Here is a 25822-nt window from a genome sequence, read left to right on the forward strand (position 1 = left end):
TGTAATTATGCCCTTACACATAGAACAAAAGATGTTTGTCATTTGAAAGGATTTTTTGATGTCAGAGACAGCAGATTGCACAATAGTACTGGGTGCAATAGTGAATTCTATTATTCCATTGTAAAAAAAAGCTGAATTAACAATATATATTTTAGGATATCGGACGTGCATAGCTTTGAACAGCCATTATGATTACGATGAAGTGAGATCAGAGTTCCAAACTCTTAAACCAGCAGAGCATTTCAACTTTGCCAAGGATATAGTTGGCTCCTGGGCTAAGAAAAAGGTGAGTTAATGTGCTTTTACTTTCATATGTGTTATGTGCATTTAGTTATGGCACCTACTTGTACTTACTTGCCAGGGTCACCCCCTTGAAGGAGATACAGATAGATAGACTTGTACCATATAGAGTAGTGTTTGACATATAAGTAGCCTTATCTCTTGAGCTTTTTTTGTCCCCAGAAAGTCTTTTAAATGTTTTAAGTCAAATAGATCCTTTAAGTTTAACTTCTCAGTGTCTTCGTGTAAAAACTTTTCCTTATAGCCTGAGGCTATAGAGGGAGGAGTGTATTCCATGATATGTAAAGATTCGGGACTTTTTTCTTTGATGAGTTGCTGTTATGGATTAAGATTAATCTAAATGTAAGATGTACTTGATGGAAGGTTAATCAGAAAATATTGCAGAATCTTTCAGTATACATTGGACTTTGATGCCCTTTCTTCAGCCAGGTCACCCAGCACTGCATTTTACAAATGGCCATGATAGCATCATGATGACCTACCATGACCTGTATCAGCAGGCCCAGGCACTAGCCACAGCTCTCATTGACCAAGGTCCACCAAGATGTGCTCTTGTCATCTTGCCAAAAGTTCCTGAGTGGTGGATCATAAATGTTGCTGGATCATGGTGCGGTAAGATAACACACCTCATGATTTATTTATTCAGTTTATCCCATTTCATGAAATTTATGCATGTGATTGTGTAGTACAACAAAACAAATGCACACATTTGAATGATGTTTTAATTCTATTCTCATTACAGTCTATGTACTCATAAGTGCAATGTTTCATAACAAATATTGTAAGTGTTTGTGGGACTGAGAATTGGTGGATGTGGTGACAGATGAAGAGAGGTGGTGGAGGTGTTCTTGTGATATAATGTTCATCCTATTTCCTATAGTTTAGCTGGGGTAGAGCAAGACTTAATGGCTATACATCTATAGCACTGATACCTCAGCTCCTTATCAACATCCAGGCCCCACAGACCTTTCCATGGTTTCCCCAGACGTTTCACATGTCCTGGTGCAGTCCAATGACAGCGCATCAATCCCGGTATACCACATTGTTCCTATTCACTGTATTCCTCGCACACCTCTCACCCCTCTGTATGTTCAGGCCCTTATCACTCAAAATCTTTTTCACTCCATCCTTCCTCCTCCAATTTGGTCTCCTGCTTCTTGTTCCCTCCACCTTTGACATGTATATCCTCTTTGTCAATCTTTCTTTACTCATTCTCTCTTTATGTCTAAACCATTTCAACACACCCTCTTCTGGAGTCTTTTTATTTCCACACATCTCCCTTGCCCTTTCATTACTTACTCGATCATGCCACCTCACACTACATATTGTCCTCAAACATTTCATTTGCAACGCATCCACCCTCCTCTGTACAATTCTATCTTCAGCCCATGTCTTGCAACCTTATAATACTGTTGGAACTACTATTCCTTCAAACATCACCATTTTTGCTCTCGGAGATAACATTCTCTACTTCCACATTCTTCATCACTCCCAGAACCTTCACCCCCTCCCCAACCCTGTGACTCAATTGTGCTTCCATAGTTCCCTTCGCTGCTAAGTCCACTCCCAGATATCTACAACACTTCACTTCCTCGTTTATCTTCATTCAAACTTACATCCCAGTTTACTTGTCCCTTAAACCTACCGAACTTAATAACCTTGCCCTTTTTCACATTTACTCTCAACTTTCTCCTTTCACACTTTTTTTCCAAACTCAGTCACCAACTTCTGCAGTTTCTCACCCGAATCAGCCACCAGCACTGTATCATCAGCGAACAACAAGTGACTCAAGCCCTCTCATCCACAACAGACTGCATACTTGCCCTGCTCACCAAAACTCTTGCATTTACCTCCCTAACCACCCCATCCATAAACAAATTAAACAACCATGGAGACATCATAAATAAATGTAAATGAATATATATATGTATTTATTTATTATATTTATTATACTTTGTCGCTGTCTCCCGCGTTAGCGAGGTAGTGCAAGGAAACAGACGAAAGAATGGCCCAACCCACCCACATACACATGTATATACATATACGTCCACACACGCATATATACATACCTATACATCTCACCGTATACATATATGTACACACACAGACATATACACATGTACATAATTCATACTGTTTGCCCTTATTCATTCCCGTCGCGACCACGCCACGCATGAAATGAAAACCCCCCTCCCCCCACATGTGCGCGAGGTAGCGCTAAGAAAAGACAACAAGGGCCACATTCATTCACACTCAGTCTCTAGCTGTCATGTATAATGCACCAAAACCACAGCTCCCTTTCCACATCCAGGCCCCACACAACTTTCCATGGCTTACCCCAGACGCTTCACATGCCCTGGTTCAATCCATTGACAGCACGTCGACCCCGGTATACCACCTCGTTACAATTCACTCTATTCCTTGCACGCCTTTCACTCTCCTGCATGTTCAGGCCCCGATCACTCCAAATCTTTTTCACTCCATCTTTCCACCTCCAATTTGGTCTCCCACTTCTCCTCGGTCCCTCAACCTCTGACACATATATCCTCTTTGTCAATCTTTCCTCACTCATTCTCCCCATGTGACCAAACCATTTCAAAACACCCTCTTCTGCTCTCTCAGCCACATTCTTTTTATTACCACACATCTCTCTTACCCTTTCATTACTTAATCAAACCACCTCACACCACATATTGTCCTCAAACATTTCCAGCACATCCACCCTCTTCCGCACAACTCTGTCTATAGCCCATTCCTCGCAACCATATGACATTGTTGAAACCACTATTCCTTCAAACATACCCATTTTTGCTTTCCGAGATAACGTTCTCGACTTCCACACATTTTTCAACACTCCCGGAACTCTCACCCCCTCCCCCACCCTATGACTCACTTCCGCTTCCATGGTTCCATCCGCTGCCAAATCCACTCCCATATATCAAAAACACTTCACTTCCTCCAGTTTTTCTCCATTCAAACTTACCTTTCAATTGACTTGTCCCTCAACCGTACTGTACCTAATAACCTTGCTCTTATTCACATTTACTCTCAGCTTTCTTCTTTCACACACTTTACCAAACTCAGTCACCAGCTTCTGCAGTTTCTCACCTGAATCAACCACCAGCACTGTGTCATCAGCGAACAACAACTGACTCACTTCTCAAGCTCTCTCATCCACAACAGACTGCATACTTGCCCCTCTCTCCAAAACTCTTTCATTCACCTCCCTAACAACCCCATCCATAAACAAATTAAACAACCATGGAGACATCACGCACCCCTGCTGCAGACTGACATTTACTGAGAACCAATCACTTTCCTCTCTTCCTACTCATACACATGCCTTGCATCTTCGATAAAAACTTTTCACTGCTTCTAACAGTTTGCCTCCCACACTATATATTCTTAATACTTGCACTATAGCCTAAGCCAGGTACCCATTTTATTGACTCCTATGGGAGGATAACAACTGGGTTTGCTGTGGACCAACTGCTGCATCCCAGATTTGAACCTATGTGTTTGTTCCTGAGTGGCCCATGAGTGTCATGGTCAACAATGTGAGCCTGTACACCATTCGTTCATCCTTTTCAAATGTCAAAACCATTTTAGCAGATCCTCTTAAGCTCCAGCACACATCCACCTTTTACAACTCCATCGCTCTCATACCCTGTCTCTTTTTACGTGATCAACCCACCTCATACCACAGATTATCCTCAAACTTTAATTTCCAACACGTTGACCGTATATATTATTATTGCTTACATCTTGTGTAAGGCCCATACCTTGTATCCATAAGGCAGTGATGGGACTACTGTACCCTTAAAGATAGTGTCCTCTCTTTCACACTTTCACACATTCTTCAATGTGCCCAGGGCCTTATCCCTCTCACCCACCCTCACTTCATCTTCCATAGTTCCATTCATTGCCATATCTAAGAGATCTCACCTCCAGGTTCTCTCCATTCAGCCTCACACTCCAGCAGATCTTTGCTAAATGTAGTATCCTTGTTTTTATTCACATTTACTTTCTACTTTCTCCTTTTGCATACTCTCCCAAACTCACATGCCAACTCTAGTTTTTTACTTAAATCTGCCACCAATGCCGTTTCATCAGACAAAACAACTGATTTACCTTCTGGGACCCCCACCCCCTAACGAAAAGTAGTTCTTTTTCATGTTTGTGTGCTGTTTCATACGTTAGTGACACAGCATTAGGAACAGGCAAAGAAATGGCCTCATTGCTCACATTCTTTCATTCGTGCTTCTGCTCACAGGATGAGCAGGGGGTGCATAGTAAAGCAGCTGCTGATAAATAACAGAGATCAAAAAATGATAATGGGAACTTTTACCTCAGGATGAAATTGTGATAAAAATATTCATTATTTATCAGGCAAAATTGATTACTCATGTACTGGAAGCTCACTGACTGAACAAGCTGATATTAATAATTTGTAGATGATTCAGAAACCCTACAAGTATGACTTAGGAGGTGTAGTCCTTGAACTTTTATGAAAGATTAAGACTAAAAACTTCATAATTTGGAAGAAAGAGAATGAGCACATTTGCAAGAATTCCAAGGAAAATATCAAAAATACACCAAGCAAAAAAATCATGACAAAATTTGCCAAGAAATATGTAAGAAGTGAGTGCTGAAACCTCCAAAAGATAGCTAGGTAATTGGTGAAAATTCTAGTTGAATGGAAGGTTAACAAGTGTGTTTAGCAGCTGGAAACAACAGTATTATGAGACAAGCAGGATAAGCAGTGAGTCCTTCACATTAGTTCTGTCCAATTTTAAGATTTTTAAGTAGATGCTTTTAGGCACAATGTGTAGGATAGGATGAGTAATTTTACTTCAGTTTATACTCACAGTTAGCAGACCATTCAGCTGCAGTTGACATTGCTTTGTAGTGCTGGAAGTGAAAAAAGAAAAGATCAGGATCTTTAGTGTTGAAAAAGATTTTATCGCAAGAAAGTTTTTAAACCAGAGATGCAAAAGACAGTCCTCAATTAACACTCTCTGCTTTCCCATCCTGACATTGCTCATCCCTCATAGTGATTTTTCTTCCAGTGCCTCTATCTTTTTTTATCTTAACATCATGAAAAATGCATTATTTTTCAGGAACTATGATATCCCCAGGCACCACATTACTGACTCTTAGTGATATTGCATACCGCCTCTCAAAGTGTGGTGCTGATTGTATTATATGTGATGCTGATATGGCCACTGCTCTTGATTCTGTCACTTGCTCTCTGCCACTTCGGATAGCTGTTACAAGAAATAACCAAGAGATTCGGTTGGTCAGAATTATGCTTTGAAGATGCTTTCAATACTGTAATTGATGGATTACAGATATGACAAATTATGAGGAAGTTGATTTATAGAAGCTGAAGTATGAAATTAAATGTGTGATTACCTGTTCTTTGTTTGATAGTTATGAAGATATGATTTTACATTATCCTACAAAATAATAAAGAATAGTTTGTATTTTCAGGCATAACTGGGTTTCTTATCATCATCTGCTGGAGTCTGTTAAGGGAAAACCTGTAAAGCCTTGTATCGTATCCAGAGGAGATGATATTGCTCAACTCTTCTTCACATCTGGAACAACGGGCATGCCAAAAATAGTGCCACATACTCAATCCAGTTATGGTCTTGGTCTCCTTACAGCTGCCAGGTTATATTCCCATATGACTGCAACAAGCATTCCTTTGTAATCACATGGAAATATAAGAGAAAGTTTTTATTACCTTAAAGATATCCACAAGGTTTTTAAATACTAATATCACTAAAGATATCCATAAGGTTTTTATATACTAATATCACTAATATTCAGAATGTTAATTGCATTCTTTAACATTTGAAATGGATGTTTTCCTGATAACAAAAACTAAGTGAACTGCAGTCGTAACTGACAGTCTCATGCTTACTATTACAACAATATAAAGTGAATTCCCTATTTTAATTCAGACCCTTGCATTTTAACTGTTTCCTAACTACCCTTATGTATACTTAATTACATTTTACTGAATTTTACTGATATACAGTCATCACATAATGGAAACCAGTTTTTTACAGTAGTTATCCATTATCCATTGTTGAGTATTCCTGGTAAATTATATGGGAGGGTATTGATTGAGAGGGTGAAGGCATGTACAGAGCATCAGATTGGGGAAGAGCAGTGTGGTTTCAGAAGTGGTAGAGGAATTATGTGGATCAGGTGTTTGCTTTGAAGAATGTATGTGAGAAATACTTAGAAAAGCAAATGGATTTGTATGTAGTATTTATGGATCTGGAGAAAGCATATGATAGAGTTGATAGAGATGCTCTGTGGAAGGTATTAAGAATATATGGTGTGGGAGGCAAGTTGTTAGGAGCAGTGAAAAGTTTTTATCGAGGATGTAAGGCATGTGTACGTGTAGGAAAAGAGGAAAGTGATTGGTTCTCAGTGAATGTAGGTTTGCGGCAGGGGTGTGTGATGTCTCCATGGTTGTTTAATTTGTTTATGGATAGGGTTGTTAGGGAGGCGAATGCAAGAGTTTTGGAAAGACGGGCAAGTATGAAGTCTGTTGTGGATGAGAGAGCTTGGGAAGTGAGTCAGTTGTTGTTCGCTGATGATACAGCGCTGATGGCTGATTCATGTGAGAAACTGCAGAAGCTGGTGACTGAGTTTGGTAAAGTGTGTGAAAGAAGAAAGTTAAGAGTAAATGTGAATAAGAGCAAGGTTATTAGGTACAGTAGGGTTGAGGGTCAAGTCAATTGGGAGGTAAGTTTGAATGGAGAAAAACTGGAGGAAGTAAAGTGTTTTAGATATCTGGAAGTGGATCTGGCAGCGGATGGAACCATGGAAGCGGAAGTGAATCATAGGGTGGGGGAGGGGGCGAAAATCCTGGGAGCCTTGAAGAATGTGTGGAAGTCGAGAACATTATCTCGGAAAGCAAAAATGGGTATGTTTGAAGGAATAGTGGTTCCAACAATGTTGTATGGTTGCGAGGCGTGGGCTATGGATAGAGTTGTGCGCAGGAGGGTGGATATGCTGGAAATGAGATGTTTGAGGACAATGTGTTGTGTGAGGTGGTTTGATCGAGTAAGTAATGTAAGGGTAAGAGAGATGTGTGGAAATAAAAAGAGCGTGGTTGAGAGAGCAGAAGAGGGTGTTTTGAAATGGTTTGGGCACATGGAGAGAATGAGTGAGGAAAGATTGACCAAGAGGATATATGTGTCGGAGGTGGAGGGAACGAGGAGAAGTGGGAGACCAAATTGGAGGTGGAAAGATGGAGTGAAAAAGATTTTGTGTGATCAGGGCCTGAACATGCAGGAGGGTGAAAGGAGGGCAAGGAATAGAGTGAATTGGATCGATGTGGTATACCGGGGTTGACGTGCTGTCAGTGGATTGAATCAGGGCATGTGAAGAGTCTGGAGTAAACCATGGAAAGTTGTGTGGGGCCTGGATGTGGAAAGGGAGCTGTGGTTTCGGGCATTATTGCATGACAGCTAGAGGCTGAGTGTGAACGAATGGGGCCTTTGTTGTCTTTTCCTAGTGCTACCTCACACACATGAGGGGGGAGGGGGATGGTATTCCATGTGTGGCGAGGTGGCGATGGGAATGAATAAAGGCAGACAGTGTGAATTGTGTGCATGGGTATATATGTATGTGTCTGTGTGTGTATATATATGTGTACATTGAGATGTATAGGTATGTATATTTGCGTGTGTGGACGTGTATGTATATACATTGTGTATGGGGGGTGGGTTGGGCCATTTCTTTCGTCTGTTCCCTTGCGCTACCTCGCAAACGCGGGAGACAGCGACAAAGCAAAATAAAATAGATAAATGAAATAATCCATTAACTTGATGAATTTAATTTTTGTGCTGTTAGTGTGCCAGAGACCTATGCAAATAGAACTTAGCATTATAAAACTGGAATGATTTTGCCAAAATCCTAGTCTTCAATTCTTATTGCAGAGAAATATGTGTCTTAGAGAGTGTGTAGTACATAGATATTAAAGTAAACAGTCAAAAAGCAAATAAAGGCCTATAGTACAATTATCCCTCCCTTACCAGAATGGATGCACACCCAAAAAGTTAAATGTCATGCAGAATCCTGGGAAGTGAAAACCATTTTCCCATAGATTCTCATTTGATAATTGGAATTGCATTCTAACAACTTTTGGCCACAAAGCAAAAAATAAAATTAAGAACGTAAAGAATCACATTTAAGATATTTATATTGGATAATGTTTTGATAAGGGAACAAGGAGAATGGGAGTCCAAATTGGAGATGGAGAGATGGAGTGGAAAAGATTTTGAGCATTCAGGGTATGAACATGCGGAAGGGTGAAAGGCATGCATGGGTTAGAGTGAATTGGAACAATGTGGTATACAGAGGTCAACATGTTGTCAATGGCCTGAACCAAGACATGTCCAGGAAGGTTACCCTGCCACTAAGTGGAAGCCTCCATTATGTACATGGAGAGTTTAGATATCCCTTTTTAGCTTAGATAACCTGTTGATTTATATTAGGAGTGGCAGTAGATTGTATGTTAAGTAATAGATTGCAAGCATAAGTTTGAATGTAAGAGTTGTTGGTGCAGTACAGATGCATAGATGTTAATGTGTATGTAATTCACTTGATCATATCTTTGATATAACAATATTTTAGATTTATTTGCAGGGAGGAAAAAGGAATGTGGATAACAGTGTTCTTTGACATATGAAATATATTCCATTCTCTTTCTGAGTATTTCAGAGGACTCTAGAAGAAGAACTATTCTGCAGAAGTGGAATGGAAGAGGAGAATAGCAGAATCTACCTACGTAATGTCACGTTGCTCCAAAAATCTTTTTAATCTTGCATGTAATCTTTGCCTCAGCAAACACTGGATTAGGGTTGCTCTCTGCCAGTGACCTGTTAGGGGTGAAGTACCGTAACGGGCTAAGAAGCGGCACTGGAGTTCACTTATTATGGTGACTCTGTTGCCGTGGTGACCCTTATGATGAAATTCTAATTGGAACAGGCGTCATAGATATAGATAGATAGAAATTTATGCCTGGGATAGGGGAGAAATAATACTTCCCACCCATTCCCCGCGTGTTGTAGAAGTTGACTAAAGTGGACGGGAGCCGGGGGCTAAAAACCATCCCCTCCTTGTATTTTAACTTTCTGAAAGGGAAACAGGAGACATGCTCAGATTGGGGTGTCTAAATGTGTGTGGATGAGAAAAAAGAAGAGATAGGTAGTATGTTTAAGGAAAGGAACCTGAATGTTTTGGCTCTGAGTTAAACAAAGCTCAAGGGTTAAGGGGAAGAGTGGTTTTGGAATGTCTTGGGAGTAAAGTCAGGGGTTAGTGAGAGGACAAGAGCAAAGGAAGGAGTAGCACTACTCCTGAAGCAGGAGTTGTGGGAGTATGTAATAGAGTGCAAGAAAGTAAACTCTAGATTGATATGGGTAAAACTGAAAGTGGATGGAGAGAGATGGGTTATTATTGGTACCTATGCACCTGGGCATGAGAAGAAAGATCATGAGAGGCAAGTGTTTTGGGAGCAGCTGCGTGAGTGTGTTAACAGTTTTGATGCATGAGACCGGTTTATAGTGATGGGTGATTTGAATGCAAAGGTGAGTAATGTGGCAGTTGAGGGTATAATTGGCATAGGGTGTTCAGTGTTGTAAATGGAAAATATTGAAGAGCTTGTAGATTTGTGTACTGAAAAAGGACAGGTGATTGGGAATACCTGGTTTAAAAAGAAAGATACACATACATATATGTATGTAAGTAGGAGAGATGGGCAGAGAGCGTTATTGGATTACATGTAAATTGATAGGCGCATGAAAGAGACTTTTGGAAGTTAATGTTTTGAGAGGTGCAACTGGAGGGATGTCTGATCATTATCTTGTGGAGGCAAAAGTGAAGATATGTAAAGGTTTTCAGAAAAGAAGAGAGAATGTTGGGGTGAAAAGAGTGGTGAGAGTGAGCGAGCTTGGAAAGGAGACTTGTGTGAGGAAGTACCAGGAGAGATTGAGTACAGAATGGAAAAAGGTGAGAGCAAATGACATAAGGGGAGGGTGGGGAGGAATGGGATGTATTTAGGGGAGCAATGATGGCTTGCACAAAAGATGCCTGTAGCATGAGAAAGGTGGGAGGTGGGCAGATTAGAAAGGGTAGTGAGTGGTAGGATGAAGAAGTAAGATTGTTAGTGGAAGAGAAGAGAGAGGCATTTGGACGATTTTTGCAGGGAGGTAGTGCAAATGACTGGGAGATGTATAAAAGAAAGAGGCAAGAGGTCAAGAGAAAGGTGCAAGAGGTGAAAAAGAGGGCAAATGAGAGTTGGGGTGACAGAGTATCATAAATTTTAGGGATAATAAAAAAATGTGGTATACCAGGGTTGACGTGCTGTCAGTGGATTGAATCAGGGCAGGTGAAGCGTCTGGGGTAAACCATGGAAAGCTGTGTGGGGCCTGGATGTGGAAAGGGAGCTGTGGTTTCGGGCATTATTGCATGACAGCTAGAGACTGAGTGTGAACGAATGAGGCCTTTGTTGTCTTTTCCTAGCGCTACCCCGCACACATGAGGGGGGAGGGGGATGGTATTCCATGTGTGGCGAGGTGGCGATGGGAATGAATAAAGGCAGACAGTGTGAATTGTGTGCATGGGTATATATGTATGTGTCTGTGTGTGTATATATATGTGTCCATTGAGATGTATAGGTATTTATATTTGTGTGTGTGGACGTGTGTGTATTTACATGTCTATGGGGGTGGGTTGGGCCATTTCTTTCGTCTGTTTCCTTGCGCTACCCCGCAAACGCGGGAGACAGCGACAAAGCAAAATATATATAAATAAATAAAAAAAAAAATGTTTTGGAAGGAAGTAAATAAAGTGCGTAAGACAAGAAAATGAATGGGAACATCTGTGAAGGGGGCAAATGGGAAGGTAATAACAAGTGGTGAAGTGAGAGGGAGATGGAGTGAGTATTTTGAAGGTTTGTTGAATGTGTTTGATGATAGAGTGGCAGATATAGGGTGTTTTGGTTGAGGTGGTGTGCGAAGTGAGAGGGTCAGGGAGAACGATTTGTTAAACAAAGAAGAGGCAGTGAAGCTTTACAGAAGATGAAAGCCAGCAAGGCAGCGGGTTTAGATGGTATTGCAGTGGAATTTATTAAAAAAAAGGGGGTGACTGTGTTGTTGACTGGTTCGTGAGGGTATTCATTGTATGTATGGTTCATGGTGAAGTGCCTGAGGACTGAGGATTGGCGGAATGCATGCATAGTGCCATCGTACAAAGGCAAAGGGGATAAAGATGAGTGTTCAAATTACAGAGGTATAAGTTTGTTAAGTATTCTTGGGAAATTATGTGGGAAGGTATTGATTGAGAGGATGAAGGCATGTACAGAGCATCAGACTGGGGAAGAGCAGTGTGGATTCAGAAGTGGTAGAGGATGTGTGGATCAGGTGTTTGCTTTGAAGAATGTTTATTTATATATATTTTATTATTTTTTGTCGCTGTCCTCCCGCGTTAGCGAGGTAGCACAAGGAAACAGACGAAAGAATGGCCGAACCCACCCACATACACATGTACATACATACACATCCACACATGCACATATACATGCCTATACATCTCAACGTATACATATATATATATGCAAACAGACATATACGTACATACACATGTACATAATTCATACTGTCTGCCCTTATTCATTCCCGTCGCCACCCTGCCACACATGAAATAACAACCCCTCTTCCCCCGCATGTGCGCAAGGTAGGGCTAGGAAAAGACAACAAAGGCCACATTCGTTCACACTCAGTCTCTAGCTGTCATGTATAATGCACCAAAACTACAGCTCCCTTTCCACATCCAGGCCCCACTCAACTTTCCATGGTTTACCCCAGACACTTCACATGCCCTGGTTCAATCCATTGACAGCACATCGACCCCAGTATACCACATTGTTCCAATTCATTCTATTCCTTGCACGCCTTTCACCCTCCTGCATGTTCAGGCCATGATCACTCAAAATCTTTTTCACTCCATCTTTCCACCTCCAAACTGGTCTCCCACTTCTCCTCGTTCCCTCAACCTCTGACACATATATCCTCTTTGTCAATCTTTCCTCACTCATTCTCTCCATGTGACCAAACCATTTCAAAACACCCTCTTCTGCTCTCTCAACCACACTCTTTTTATTACCTCACATCTCTCTCACCCTTTCATTACTTACTCGATCAAACCAACTCACACCAAATATTGTCCTCAAACATCTCATTTCCAGCACATCCACCCTCCTCCACACAACTCTATCTGCAGCCCACGCCTCGCAACCATATATCATTGTTGGAACCATTATTCCTTCAAACATACCCATTTTTGCTTTCCAAGATAACGTTCTCAACTTCCACACATTCTTCACCACTCCCAAAACTTTCACCCCCCTCAACCTCCCTATGATTCACTTTCGCTTCCATAGTTCCATCCGCTGCCAAATCCACTCCCAGATATCTAAAACACTTTACTTCCTCCAGTTTTTCTCCATTCAAACTTACCTCCCAATTGACTTGACCCTCAACCCTACTGTACCTAATAACCTTGCTCTTATTCACATTTACTCTCAACTTTCTTTTTTCACACTTTCCCAAACTCAGTCACCAGCTTCTGCAGTTTCTCACCCGAATCAGCCACCAGCACTCTATCATCGGCAAACAACAACTGACTCACTTCCCAAGCTCTCTCATCCACAATAGACTGCATACTTGCCCCTCTCTCCAAAACTCTTGCATTCACCTCCCTAACAACCCCATCCATAAACAAATTAAACAACCATGGAGACATCACTCACCCCTGCCGCAAACCAACATTCACTGAGAACCAGTCACTTTCCTCTCTTCCTACACGTACACATGCCTTACATCCTCGATAAAAACTTTTCACTGCTTCTAACAACTTACTTCCCAAACCATACATTCTTAATACCTTCCACAGAGCATCTCTATCAATTCTATCACATGCCTTCTCCAGATCCATAAATGCAACATACAAATCCATGTGCTTTTGTAAGTGTTTCTCACATACATTTTTCAAAGCAAACACCTGATCCACACATCCTCTACCACTTCTGAAACCACACTGCTCTGTACATGCCTTCACCCTCTCAATTAATACCCTCCCATATAATTTCCCAGGAATACTTAACAAACTTATACCTCTGTAATTTGAGCACTCACTCTTATCCCCTTTGCCTTTGTGCAATGGCACTGTGCACGCATTCCACCAGTCCTCAGGTACCTCACCATACATACATTGAATATCCTTACCAACCTATCAACAATACAGTCATCCCCTTTTTTAATAAATTCCACTGCAATACCATCCAAACCCACTGCCTTGCCGGCTTTCATCTTCTGCAAAGCTTTTACTACCTCTTCTCTGTTTACCAAATCATTCTCCGTAACCTTTGAAGAATGTATGTGAGAAACTTAGAAAAACAGATGGATTTGTATTTAGCATTTATGGATTGGGAGAAAGCATATGATGGAGTTGCTCTGTGGAAGGTATTCAGAGCATATGGTGTGAGAGGTAAGTTGCTAGAAGCAGTGAAAAGTTTTTTATTGAGAATGTGAGGCATGTGTACGAGTAGGAAGAGAGGAAAGTGATTCGTTCCCAGTGAATGTCAGTTTGTGGCAAGGGTGCGTGATGTCTCCATGGTTGTTTAATTTTTTTATAGATGGAGTTGTTAGGCAGGTGAATGCAAGAATTTTGGAGAGAGGAGCAAGTATGCAGTCTGTTGTGGATGAAAGGGCTTGGGAAGTGAGTCAGTTGTTGTTCGCTGATGATACAGTGCTGATGGCTGATTTGGGTGAGAAACTGCAGAAGCTGGTGACTGAGTTTGGTAAAGTATGTGAAAGAAGAAAGCTGACAGTAAATGTGAATAAGAACAAGGTTATTAGGTACAGTAGGGTTGAGGGACAATTCAATTGGGAGGTAAGTTTGAATGGAGAAAAATTGGTGGAAGTGAAGTGTTTTAGATATCTGGGAGTGGATTTAGCAGCAGATGGAACCATGGAAGCAGAAGTGAGTCACAGGGTGGGGAAGGGGGCAAAGATTCTGGAAGTGTTGAAGAATGTCTGTAAGGCGAGAACGTTAACTCATAGAGCAAAAATGGGTATGTTTGAAGAAATAGTGGTTCCAATAATGCTATATGGTTGTGAGGCATGGGTTATAGATAGGGTTGTGCAGAGGAGGGTGTGTGTCTTGGAAATGAGATGTTTGAGGACAGTATGTAGTGTGAGGTGGTTTGATCAAGTAAGTAATGAAAGGGTGAGAGAGATGTGTAGTAATAAAAAGAGTGGCTGAGAGAGCAGAAGAGGGTGTATTGAAATGGTTTGGTCACATGGAAAGAATGAGTGAGGAAAGATTGACAAAGAGGATATATGTGTGTCAGAGGTTGAGGGAACGACGAGAAGCGGGAGACCAAATTGGAGGTGGAAGGATAGAGTGAAAAAGATTTTGAGCAATTGGGGCCTGAACATTCAGGAGGGTGAAAGGCATGCAAGGAATGGAGTGAATTGGAACGATGTGGTATACTGGGGTCAACGTGCTGTCAATGGATTGAACCAGGGCATGTGAAGCATCTGGGATAAACCATGGAAAGTTTTGTGGGGCCTGGATGTGGAAAGGGAGCTGTGGTTTCTGTGCATTACACATGACAGCTAGAGACTGAGTGTGAATGAATGTGGTCTTTTGTTGTCTTTCCCTAGCGTTACCTTGCGTGCACGCAGGGGGAGGGGGGTGCCATTTCATGTGTAGCAGGGTGGCAGCTGGAATGGATGAAGGCAGCAAGTGTGAAATTGTGCATGTGTATATATGTATATGTCTGTGTATATATATGTATATATACATTGAAATGTATAGGTATGTATATGTTCATGTGTGGGTGTTTATGTATATACATGTGCATGTGGGTTGGTTGGGCCATTCTTTTGTCTGTTTCCTTGCGGTACCTCGCTAACGCAGGAGACAGCGACAAGGTATAATGAAATAATGATAAGATAGAAATAATAGTAGTACTAAAAAGAAGGCACAGAAATGAGACTAATGATATTGTCAGTACCTCCTGGGAAGTGGTGGCTATTTTTTGCACATTGTAGTTTTGCGGGGGACTTACGAGTTACTTGGGAAGGATAGAGGGGGCCTGCAAATCATTTCTTTATATGACCACCAAAATTTTACAGTTGCGTTATGGTATGGCTATGTCATTGGCATTTTCATCCTCATTTTGTAAGCTATCATCTCTAGATACATGGTTTCCATGCTTTAATTGTAGTTTCCATCCTCTACTTTTCTGATCATGGCCTTTATAAAATCTGGTACTGCACCTTGGGAAGAACTGTTGACTGTCAACATTATCCAATTAATCTAAGAACTTCAGTGTTGTTGTTAGGTCAGCCTTTTCCCATGCGGGACAGCTGTGAAGCCATCAACCTTTCTTTGTACCTAACTCATGCCAGTACTGCCCTGTTTGTTTTTTCTGGACCTTCTTAGTCATGTTTTTGTGTTTTAGATGTGGTGACCAAGTCTAAGAGGCATAATCTGGTTTCTATTTAATATCTATTGAGATTAGCTTAGCAAACATATCCTTGTCTTTATAAATGAATGCCTCCTTTTTCATAATAGAAAGCAACTTAGTCTTGAAACAAAAAGTGGGGGGGGGGTCATTAGATAATAAAATTTTGTTTTAGCAAGGTTCAGCTTTCTGATAAATGAATTTGTTCCCTAATTCATTTGTTATATTGTAGCACAATTCTGATAAATGCTTTTGCATTATGTGGGAGATAAGGTTCCTCTGTTCAAAGGCCATTTTTGTTTCATATGATTGACTGTCCATTGGACACTCAAAGTTTTTTAGAAATTTTTTTTTCATAGCTTCGCCATTTCCCACATTAGCGAGGTAGCGTTAAGAACAGAGGACTAAGCCTTGGAGGACACATCCTCACTTGGTCCCCTTCTGTTCCCTTTTGGAAAATTAGAATTGGGAGGGGAGGATTTCCAGCCCCCCCCACTCCCTCCCCTTTTAGTTGCCTTCTACAACACAATAAATGGTGTTCAGAGATTAATTTACAACACAGAGGCTTTTGATTACCTCTTATTATGCATATCTTTGTTTTCCCATAAACTATTATATTATGTTTCAGATATTGGCTTGACCTAAAAGAAGATGATCTGATATGGAACATTTCTGATACAGGATGGGCCAAAGCAGCATGGAGCAGTCTATATGCTCCTTTTATGTGTGGGGCTACAGGATTTATTCATCAGGTAAAAATGTATTATCTTCAGTGATACTCATTTGTATTTCGACAGCCTGGTCATGTGTTCTGTATGCTATCCTGCTTTGGTGTTATGAAGTGAGAAGACTCATAGAAATAGAGAAATATATATATTTTTTTTAGAAAGTTCTAAAAAAAAAAAAAAAAAAAAAAAAAAAAACTTTCTAAAATGGGAAACAGAAGAAGGAGTCACGCGGAGAGTGCTCATCCTCCTCGAAGGCTCAGACTGGGGTGTCTAAATGTGTGTGGATGTAACCATGATGTGAAAAAAGGAGAGATAGGTGGTATGTTTGAGGAAAGGAACCTGGATGTTTTGGCTCTGAGTGAAACGAAGCTCAAGGGTAAAGGGGAAGAGTGGTTTGGGAATGTCTTGGGAGTAAAGTCAGGGGTTAGTGAGAGGACAAGAGCAAGGGAAGGAGTAGCAGTACTCCTGAAACAGGAGTTGTGGGAGTATGTGATAGAATGTAAGAAAGTAAATTCTCGATTAATATGGGTAAAACTGAAAGTTGATGGAGAGAGATGGGTGATTATTGGTGCATATGCACCTGGGCATGAGAAGAAAGATCATGAGAGGCAAGTGTTTTGGGAGCAGCTGAATGAGTGTGTTAGTGGTTTTGATGCACGAGACCAGGTTATAGTGATGGGTGATTTGAATGCAAAGGTGAGTAATGTGGCAGTTGAGGGAATAATTGGTATACATGGGGTGTTCACTGTTGTAAATGGAAAAGGTGAAGAGCTTGTAGATTTATATGCTGAAAAAGGACTGGTGATTGGGAATACCTGGTTTGAAAAGCGAGATATACATAAGTATACGTATGTAAGTAGGAGAGATGGCCAGAGAGCGTTATTGGATTACGTGTCAATTGACAGGCGCACGAAAGAGAGACTTTTGGATGTTAATGTGCTGAGAGGTGCAACTGGAGGGATGTCTGATCATTATCTTGTGGAGGCTAAGGTGAAGATTTGTATGGGTTTTCAGAAAAGAAGAGTGAATGTTGGGGTGAAGAGGGTGGTGAGAGTAAGTGAGCTTGGGAAGGAGACTTGTGTGAGGAAGTACCAGGAGAGACTGAGTACAGAATGGAAAAAGGTGAGAACAATGGAAGTAAGGGGAGTGGGGGAGGAATGGGATGTATTTGGGGAATCAGTGATGGATTGTGCAAAACATGCTTGTGGCATGAGAAGAGTGGGAGGTGGGTTGAGTAGAAAGGGTAGTGAGTGGTGGGATGAAGAAGTAAGATTGTTAGTGAAAGAGAAGAGAGAGGCATTTGGACAATTTTTGCAGGGAAAAAATGCAATTGAGTGGGAGATGTATAAAAGAAAGAGACAGGAGGTCAAGAGAAAGGTGAAAAAGAGGGCAAATGAGAGTTGGGGTGAGAGAGTATCATTAAATTTTAGGGAGAATAAAAAGATGTTCTGGAAGGAGGTAAATAAAGTGCGCAAGACAAGGGAGCAAATGGGAACTTCAGTGAAGGGCGCAAATGGGGAGGTGATAACAAGTAGTGGTGATGTGAGAAGGAGATGGAGTGAGTATTTTGAAGGTTTGTTGAATGTGTTTGATGATAGAGTAGCAGATATAGGGTGTTTTGGTCGAGGTGGTGTGCAAAGTGAGAGGGTTAGGGAAAATGATTTGGTAAACAGAGAAGAGGTAGTAAAAGCTTTGCGGAAGATGAAAGCCGGCAAGGCAGCAGGTTTGGATGGTATTGCAGTGGAATTTATTAAAAAAGGGGGTGACTGTATTATTGACTGGTTGGTAAGGTTATTTAATGTATGTATGACTCATGGTGAGGTGCCTGAGGATTGGCAGAATGCGTGCATAGTGCCATTGTACAAAGGCAAAGGGGATAAGAGTGAGTGCTCAAATTACAGAGGTATAAGTTTGTTGAGTATTCCTGGTAAATTATATGGGAGGTTATTGATTGAGAGGGTGAAGGCACGTACAGAGCATCAGATTGGGGAAGAGCAGTGTGGTTTCAGAAGTGGTAGAGGATGTGTGATCAGGTGTTTGCTTTGAAGAATGTATGTGAGAAATACTTAGAAAAGCAAATGGATTTGTATGTAGCATTTATGGATCTGGAGAAGGCATATGATAGAGTTGATAGAGATGCTCTGTGGAAGGTATTAAGAATATATGGTGTGGGAGGCAAGTTGTTAGAAGCAGTGAAAAGTTTTTATCGAGGATGTAAGGCATGTGTACGTGTAGGAAGAGAGGAGAGTGATTGGTTCTCAGTGAATGTAGGTTTGCGGCAGGGGTGTGTGATGTCTCCATGGTTGCTTAATTTGTTTATGGATGGGGCTGTTAGGGAGGTGAATGCAAGAGTTTTGGAAAGAGGGGCAAGTATGAAGTCTGTTAGGGATGAGAGAGTTTGGGAAGTGAGTCAGTTGTTGTTCGCTGATGATACAGCGCTGGTGGCTGATTCATGTGAGAAACTGCAGAAGCTGGTGACTGAGTTTGGTAAAGTGTGTGAAAGAAAAAAGTTAAGAGTAAATGTGAATAAGAGTAAGGTTATCAGGTACAGTAGGGTTGAGGGTAAAGTCAACTGGGAGGTAAGTTTGAATGGAGAAACACTGGAGGAAGTAAAGTGTTTTAGATATCTGGGAGTGGATCTGGCAGCGGATGGAACCATGGAAGCGGAAGTGGATCATAGGGTGGGGGAGGTGGCGAAAATTCTGGGAGCCTTGAAGAATGTGTGGAAGTCGAGAACATTATCTCGGAAAGCAAAACTGGGTATGTTTGAAGGAATAGTGGTTCCAACAATGTTGTATGGTTGCGAGGCGTGGGCTATGGATAGAGTTGTGCGCAAGAGGATGGATGTGCTGGAAATGAGATGTTTGAGGACAATGTGAGGTGGTTTGATCGAGTAAGTAACGTAAGGGTAAGAGAGGTGTGTGGAAATAAAAAGAGCATGGTTGAGAGAGCAGAAGAGGGTGTTTTGAAATGGTTTGGGCACATGGAGAGAATGAGTGAGGAAAGATTGACCAAGAGGATATATGTGTCGGAGGTGGAGGGAACAAGGAGAAGTGGGAGACCAAATTGGAGGTGGAAAGATGGAGTGAAAAAGATTTTGTGTGATCGGGGCCTGAACATGCAGGAGGGTGAAAGGAGGGCAAGGAATAGAGTGAATTGGATCGATGTGGTATACCGGGGTTGACGTGCTGTCAGTGGATTGAATCAAGGCATGTGAAGCGTCTGGGGTAAACCATGGAAAGCTGTGTAGGTATGTATATTTGCGTGTGTGGACGTATGTATATACATGTGTATGGGGGTGGGTTGGGCCATTTCTTTCATCTGTTTCCTTGCGCTACCTCGCAAACGCGGGAGACAGCGACAAAGCAAAAAAAAAAAAAAAAATATATATATATTTTTTTTAAACATTTACTGTTTCACACATAGCAATTAGTTCTAGGAGGAGATGAAGAATGACCTCAATCATTCACTTCCACCCTCTAACAGTTGTGTATCATGCACCTAAACCAGAGCCCCTTGCCTACAGCCAAGTCCCACTGATGTTCTTAGATGTCCCCTTATTATTGCAAATATCCAGGTTAATCCCACAGCAAGTCTTCCCCTGTATGCCTAATTGCTCCAGTTCTTAGTATTCCATGTATTTCTTTCATGTCACACACGCACACACACACACACACACAAGAAATATGTTACCTAATGCCTCACACTACTTGAAAATATTATGTTAAAGATTTTCCTTATAACTTCCATCCCCTCTTTTCAGTTCTGCACCATTCTTACATTGTTTCAGTCCTGGAGTTTTCTCTCTGATCTCTCAGTTTGTATCTCCCAGCCACTCCTACACAGGTCAGTCAGCTGGCCAATTTACCCCAAACACCAAATGCTTCTTTCAGTACAGCCCTCCACCTTTTTCTTCATTTCCCCCTTTTCCATATTCCCACAACTTCTGAGAGCATCAGACTTTGGGATAAAATCATTATTTGGTTCCCTCTTTTGTTCCTTGCAAAATGTGATATTTCGATGGAGAAGGATTTTAAGCCCCCCCCCCTTTTTTTTTCCGCCCCTCTCTGTTACTTGCATAGGAGGTAGTTGGGCAGTGCTGCTTTCAGTTTTCTTATCCCCAAAAGTACTTCATTTGAACAGTGATGAGCAGCAAGATCTTAAATGTCATCTATATGCTCTGTTCTCAGCTCCCTCTGTACATGAACTATTCACATAAAATGTGTTTCAGATGTCTCGTTTTGATCCTGAAGAAACTCTTCGTAGCCTTTGTGAATATCCTGTGACAGTGCTCTGTGCACCACCAACAGCTTATAGGGCAATGATACAGTTCAACTTGTCCCAGTATCGGTTCCAGTCCCTGAGACACTGTGTCAGTGCTGGTGAACCACTGAATCCTGAAGCAATAGAGATCTGGACGAGAAATACAGGTATGAGTATATTTTATCAAGACAGTATACATTATTTTATACGGTAATCTTTTTCCTCAGATTTATGCATTATCTGCTATTGATTTCAATTTAAGAATATCTTTCATGGAATGCTGTGATTTCATTATTTGTACACTTTTCTTCAGTGGATAAGAAAGTCAGTTATTAGTGGAAAAATTTTGTAATTATACAACTCTAGGGCCAATTTTAATGAGCAGCTTTGAGCTGCCCTCCAATCAGAAGCAGGAAATTGATAATCTTTTGAAAAAAGAAGCTCCTTAACAAGACTGCTCCTCTTCATTCACTAACATTTATGCAGCCTTTCAGAATGTATTCTTTCTTTTATGATTTAAACACATGCAGGTGAACTGTGCTAACCTCAACTTCTGCATAAGTAGCTAAGTAGCCCAATGTAAGATTCTATAAAAAAGAAATGAATTTCATATATGATAGACTTCTTCATATGTAGAAAAAATGGAACTTGTTTAATTCTTTTGATTATTATCATTTTTATTAGTAGTATTTATTTATCTTATATGCTTGATCACCGTTTCTTGCATCAGCGAGTTAGCACCAGGAAACAGACTAAGAACAGCCCCTCCACTCATATTTTTATTATTATTTTTATTATTCATGTGAGAAACTGCAGAAGCTGGTGACTGAGTTTGGTAAAGTGTATGAAAGAAGAAAGTTGAGAGTAAATGTGAATAAGAGCAAGGTTTTTAGGTACAGTAGGGTTGAGGGTCAAGTCAATTGGGAGGTAAGTTTGAATGGAGAAAAACTGGAGGAAGTGAAGTGTTTTAGATATCTGGGAGTGGATTTGGCAGCAGATGGAACCATGGAAGTGGGAGTGAATCATAGGGTGGGGGAGGGGGCGAAAATTCTGGGAGTGTTGAAGAATGTGTGGAAGTCGAGAGCATTATCTCGGAAAGCAAAAATGGGTATGTTTGAAGGAATAGTGGTTCCAACAATGTTATATGGTTGCGAGGCATGGGCTATGGATAGAGTTGTGCGTAGGAGGGTGGATGTGCTGGAAATGAGATGTTTGAGGACAATATTTGGTGTGAGGTGGTTTGATCGAGTAAGTAATAATAGGGTAAGAAAGACGTGTGGTAATAAAAAGAGTGTGGTTGAGAGAGCAGAAGAGGGTGTTTTGAAATGGTTTGGTCACATGGAGAGAATGAGTGAGGAAAGATTGGCCAAGAGGACATATGTGTCGGAGGTGGAGGGAACGAGGAGAAGTGGGAGACCAAATTGGAGGTGGAAAGATGGAGTGAAAAAGATTTTGAGTGATCGGGACCTGAACATGCAGGAGGGTGAAAGACGTGCAAGGAATAGAGTGAATTGGAACGATGTGGTATACCGGGGTCGACATGCAGTCAACGGATTGAACCAGGGTATGTGAAGCGTCTGGGGTAAACCATGGAAAGTTCTGTGGGGCCTGGATGTGGAAAGGGAGCTGTGGTTTCGGGCATTATTACATGACAGCTAGATGAGTGTGAACGAATGTGGCCTTTGTTGTCTTTTCCTAGCGCTACCTCGCACACATGAGGGCGAGGGGGTTGTTATTTCATGTGTGGTGGGGTGGCGATGGGAATTAATAAAGGCAGACTGTATGAATTATGTACATGCGTATATATGTATATGTCTGTGTGTGTATATATATATGTATACGTTGAGATGTATAGGTATGTATATTTGCGTGTGTGGACGTGTATGTATATGCATGTGTATGTGGGTGGGTTGGGCCATTCTTTCGTCTGTTTCCTTGCGCTACCTCGCTAACGCGGGAGACAGCGACAAAGCAAAAAAAAAAAAAGTAATTTATTATACATAATCGCCTTTTCCTGCATCAGCAAAGTAATGCCAGGAAACAGACAAAGAATGGCCTACCCACTCATGTATGTTACACATATATATACATAATGCCCACATATATACATACACATACACATATGCAGACCCCATACATACACATTTACATATTCATACTTGCTTGCCTACATCCATTCCTGTCACTACCCCACCCCACAGGAAAAAACAGCTTCTCTATCCCTTACTTCAGTGAGGTAGTGCCAGGAGTACAGACAAAAAGGCCCCATTCATTTACACTCAGTCTCTAGCTGTCATGTTTAATGCACTGAAACCACAGCTCTCAATCCACCTCCAGTCCCCACAGACCTTTCCGTGGTTTACCCCAGATGCTTCACATGCCCTGGTTCAGTCCATTATTATACTTAATTACTGTTTCCTGCATCAGCAATGTAGCGCCAGGAAACAGACAAAGGATGGCCCATCCACTCATACGCACATATACATATCAACATCTTTCATAATTTCATACTTTTCACCATTTCCTGCGTTAGCGTGGTAGTGTTAAGAACAGAGGACTGGGCCTTTGAGGGAATATCCTCACTTGGCCCCTTCTCTGTTCCTTCTTTTGGAAAATTAAAAAAACGAGAGGGGAGGATTTCCAGCCCCCCGCTCCCTCCCCTTTTAGTTGCCCTCTACGACATGCAGGGAATATGTGGGAAGTATTCTTTCTCCCCTATCCCCAGGGATAACATATCAACATATACATATATATACATACACAGACATATATACACATGTACATATTCATACTTGTTTGCCTTCATCCATTCCTGTTGCTACCCCGCCCCACAGGAAACAGCATCACTACCCCCTGCTTCTGCAATGTAGCGCCAGGAAAACAGAAAAAAAAAGGCCACGTTCGTTCACACTCAGTCTCTAGCTGTCTTGTTATTGTTATTATTATCATTATTATGGGTAAGTGGTAACAAGTAGTAATGAAGTGAGGAGGAGACTGTTGAAGGACTGTTGAATGTGTTTGATGATAGATTGGGTGGAATGTGTTGGGTGTTTGGGTTGGTTTTGTATGTAAAGTGAGAAAGTCATGGAGAGTGGTTTATTAAAGAGAGAAAAGTGGTGAAAGCTTTGTGTATAATAGATTGTGGCAAGGGAGCTGGAGTTGATGGTATTGCATCTGAATTTCTTCAGAAAGTAGTTGACTGTGTTATTGATTGGTTAGTTAGGATTTTCACTGTATATGCAGATCATGGTGAGGTGCCTGAGGATGGGCAAAATGCATGTATAGTGCCATTGTTTAAAGGCCTGGGGACAAAGATAAGTGTTTAAACATGCACAGATATAAGTTTGCTGAGTGTACTTGATAAATTATATGGCAGAGTAGTGATTATGAGGGATAAAGCATGTGCAGAGAATCAGATCAGGAAGAAAGAAGCTGGTTTCAGAAGTGGTAATGGATGTGTGGAACAGCTGTATGTGGGAAATACTTAGAGATACAGATGGATATTTTTTTTGGCAGGAAAAGCATATGATAAGGTTGATAGAGATGCCATGTGGAAGAAGGTATTAGAGTGTATGATGTGGGAAGAAAGCTGCTTGAAGCAGTGAGAAGTTTTTATTAAGACTGTAAGGCAAGTATACGAGTAGGAAGAGAGGAGGCTAAGTGGTTCCAAGTGGGTTAGTCTGTGGCAGGGGTGTGTGATGTCACCATGGCTGTTTAATTTGTTTATGGATGAGGTGGTTAGGGAGGTAATTGCAAATCTTGGAAAGAGGAGCAAGTATGCAGTCTGTAGGGGATGAGTGGGGCTTGGAAAGTGAGCAAGTAGTTGTTTGCTAATGACACAACACAGGTGGCAGATTTGAGTGAGAAACTACTGAAGTTGGCAATAGAGTTTTAGAGTGTGTGTGAAGCAGGAAGTTGAGAGTATATGTGAATAAAAGCAAGGTTATGAGGTTTTGCAGGGTAAAGGGACAGGTTAGTTGGGGTGTAAGTTTGAATGAAGTAAATGAGGAGGAAATGTTTTTAGATACCTGTGCTTTCAGTGGACTGAACCAGGGCATGTGAAGTAGCTGGGGGAAAAGCATGGAAAGGTCTGTAGGGTCTGGTTGTGGATAGAAGGCTGTGGTTGTGGTACATTGCACATGACTAGAGAAGGGATGGGAGAGAATGCAGCCTTTCTTTTTCCATCCTCATGCTACATCTGTAACACAGGAAAGAAAGATCAAGTATGAAAAGGATTTTTATTATCATTATTATATTTCTTTCATACTCATTCACTGTTTCCCCACATTAACTAGGTAGCTTTAGGAACAGACAAAGAAAGATCTCATTCCCTCGCTTACATTCTCTAGCTTTCATGTGTAATGCACTAAAACCCCAGCCACTATCATTAACCAGGTACCTTATTGCTTCATGTGCCTTGATTCAATCCACTAACAGCACATTGCCTCTGTATGCCACATCTCTCCAATTCAGTCTTTTCCATGCATATCTTTCACCCTCCTGCAGTTCAGGCCCCAAGCCCTCAAAACCTTATTTGCTCCATCCTTCCATCACCATTTCATCTCTCCATTCTTCTTGTACCCTCCACTTCTGACACAGATATCTTCTTTGACAACGTCTCCTCACACATTGTCTCCATATGTCCATGTGTCGGCACATCCTCTTCAACTCTCTTCGTATTACCACACCTCTTTCTTACCTTGTCTTTTCATACTCAGTCAACCCTCCACACACCATATATTATCCTCAAACATATGATTTCCAACACATTCACCCTTTCTCATGCATTCTCATCAGCAGCCCATGCCTCTCATCTTTACCCTAGTAGACAGTGGTCCAACTTATCTTTCTATGCAGTTAAACCTGATCTTGCTCGTATTCACATTTACTCTCAACTTACTCTTTTCACACACTTTTTCATACTAAGAAACCAGTTTCTGCAGTTTGTCACTCAAATGTGCTTTCAGTGTCA

The 25822-nt window shown here is 41.3% G+C and overlaps 1 protein-coding gene across 4 annotated transcripts in view; it reads left to right on the forward strand.

Moving 5' to 3' along the window:
* The window catches only part of LOC139757748 (acyl-coenzyme A synthetase ACSM3, mitochondrial-like), an 83838-nt gene that overhangs the window by 9562 nt on the left and 48454 nt on the right, over window positions 1–25822 (forward strand). For all 4 annotated transcript variants that reach the window (XM_071678499.1, XM_071678500.1, XM_071678501.1 and 1 more), the window contains exons 3-8: window positions 156–286; window positions 726–912; window positions 5421–5595; window positions 5794–5976; window positions 16488–16611; window positions 20819–21017. In XM_071678499.1, coding sequence (XP_071534600.1) covers window positions 156–286; window positions 726–912; window positions 5421–5595; window positions 5794–5976; window positions 16488–16611; window positions 20819–21017 — 999 coding nt within the window. The remainder of the gene's footprint in view (window positions 1–155; window positions 287–725; window positions 913–5420; window positions 5596–5793; window positions 5977–16487; window positions 16612–20818; window positions 21018–25822) is intronic.

This window comes from Panulirus ornatus, chromosome 28 (genome assembly GCF_036320965.1).
Source record: "Panulirus ornatus isolate Po-2019 chromosome 28, ASM3632096v1, whole genome shotgun sequence".
Lineage (NCBI taxonomy): Eukaryota > Metazoa > Arthropoda > Malacostraca > Decapoda > Palinuridae > Panulirus > Panulirus ornatus.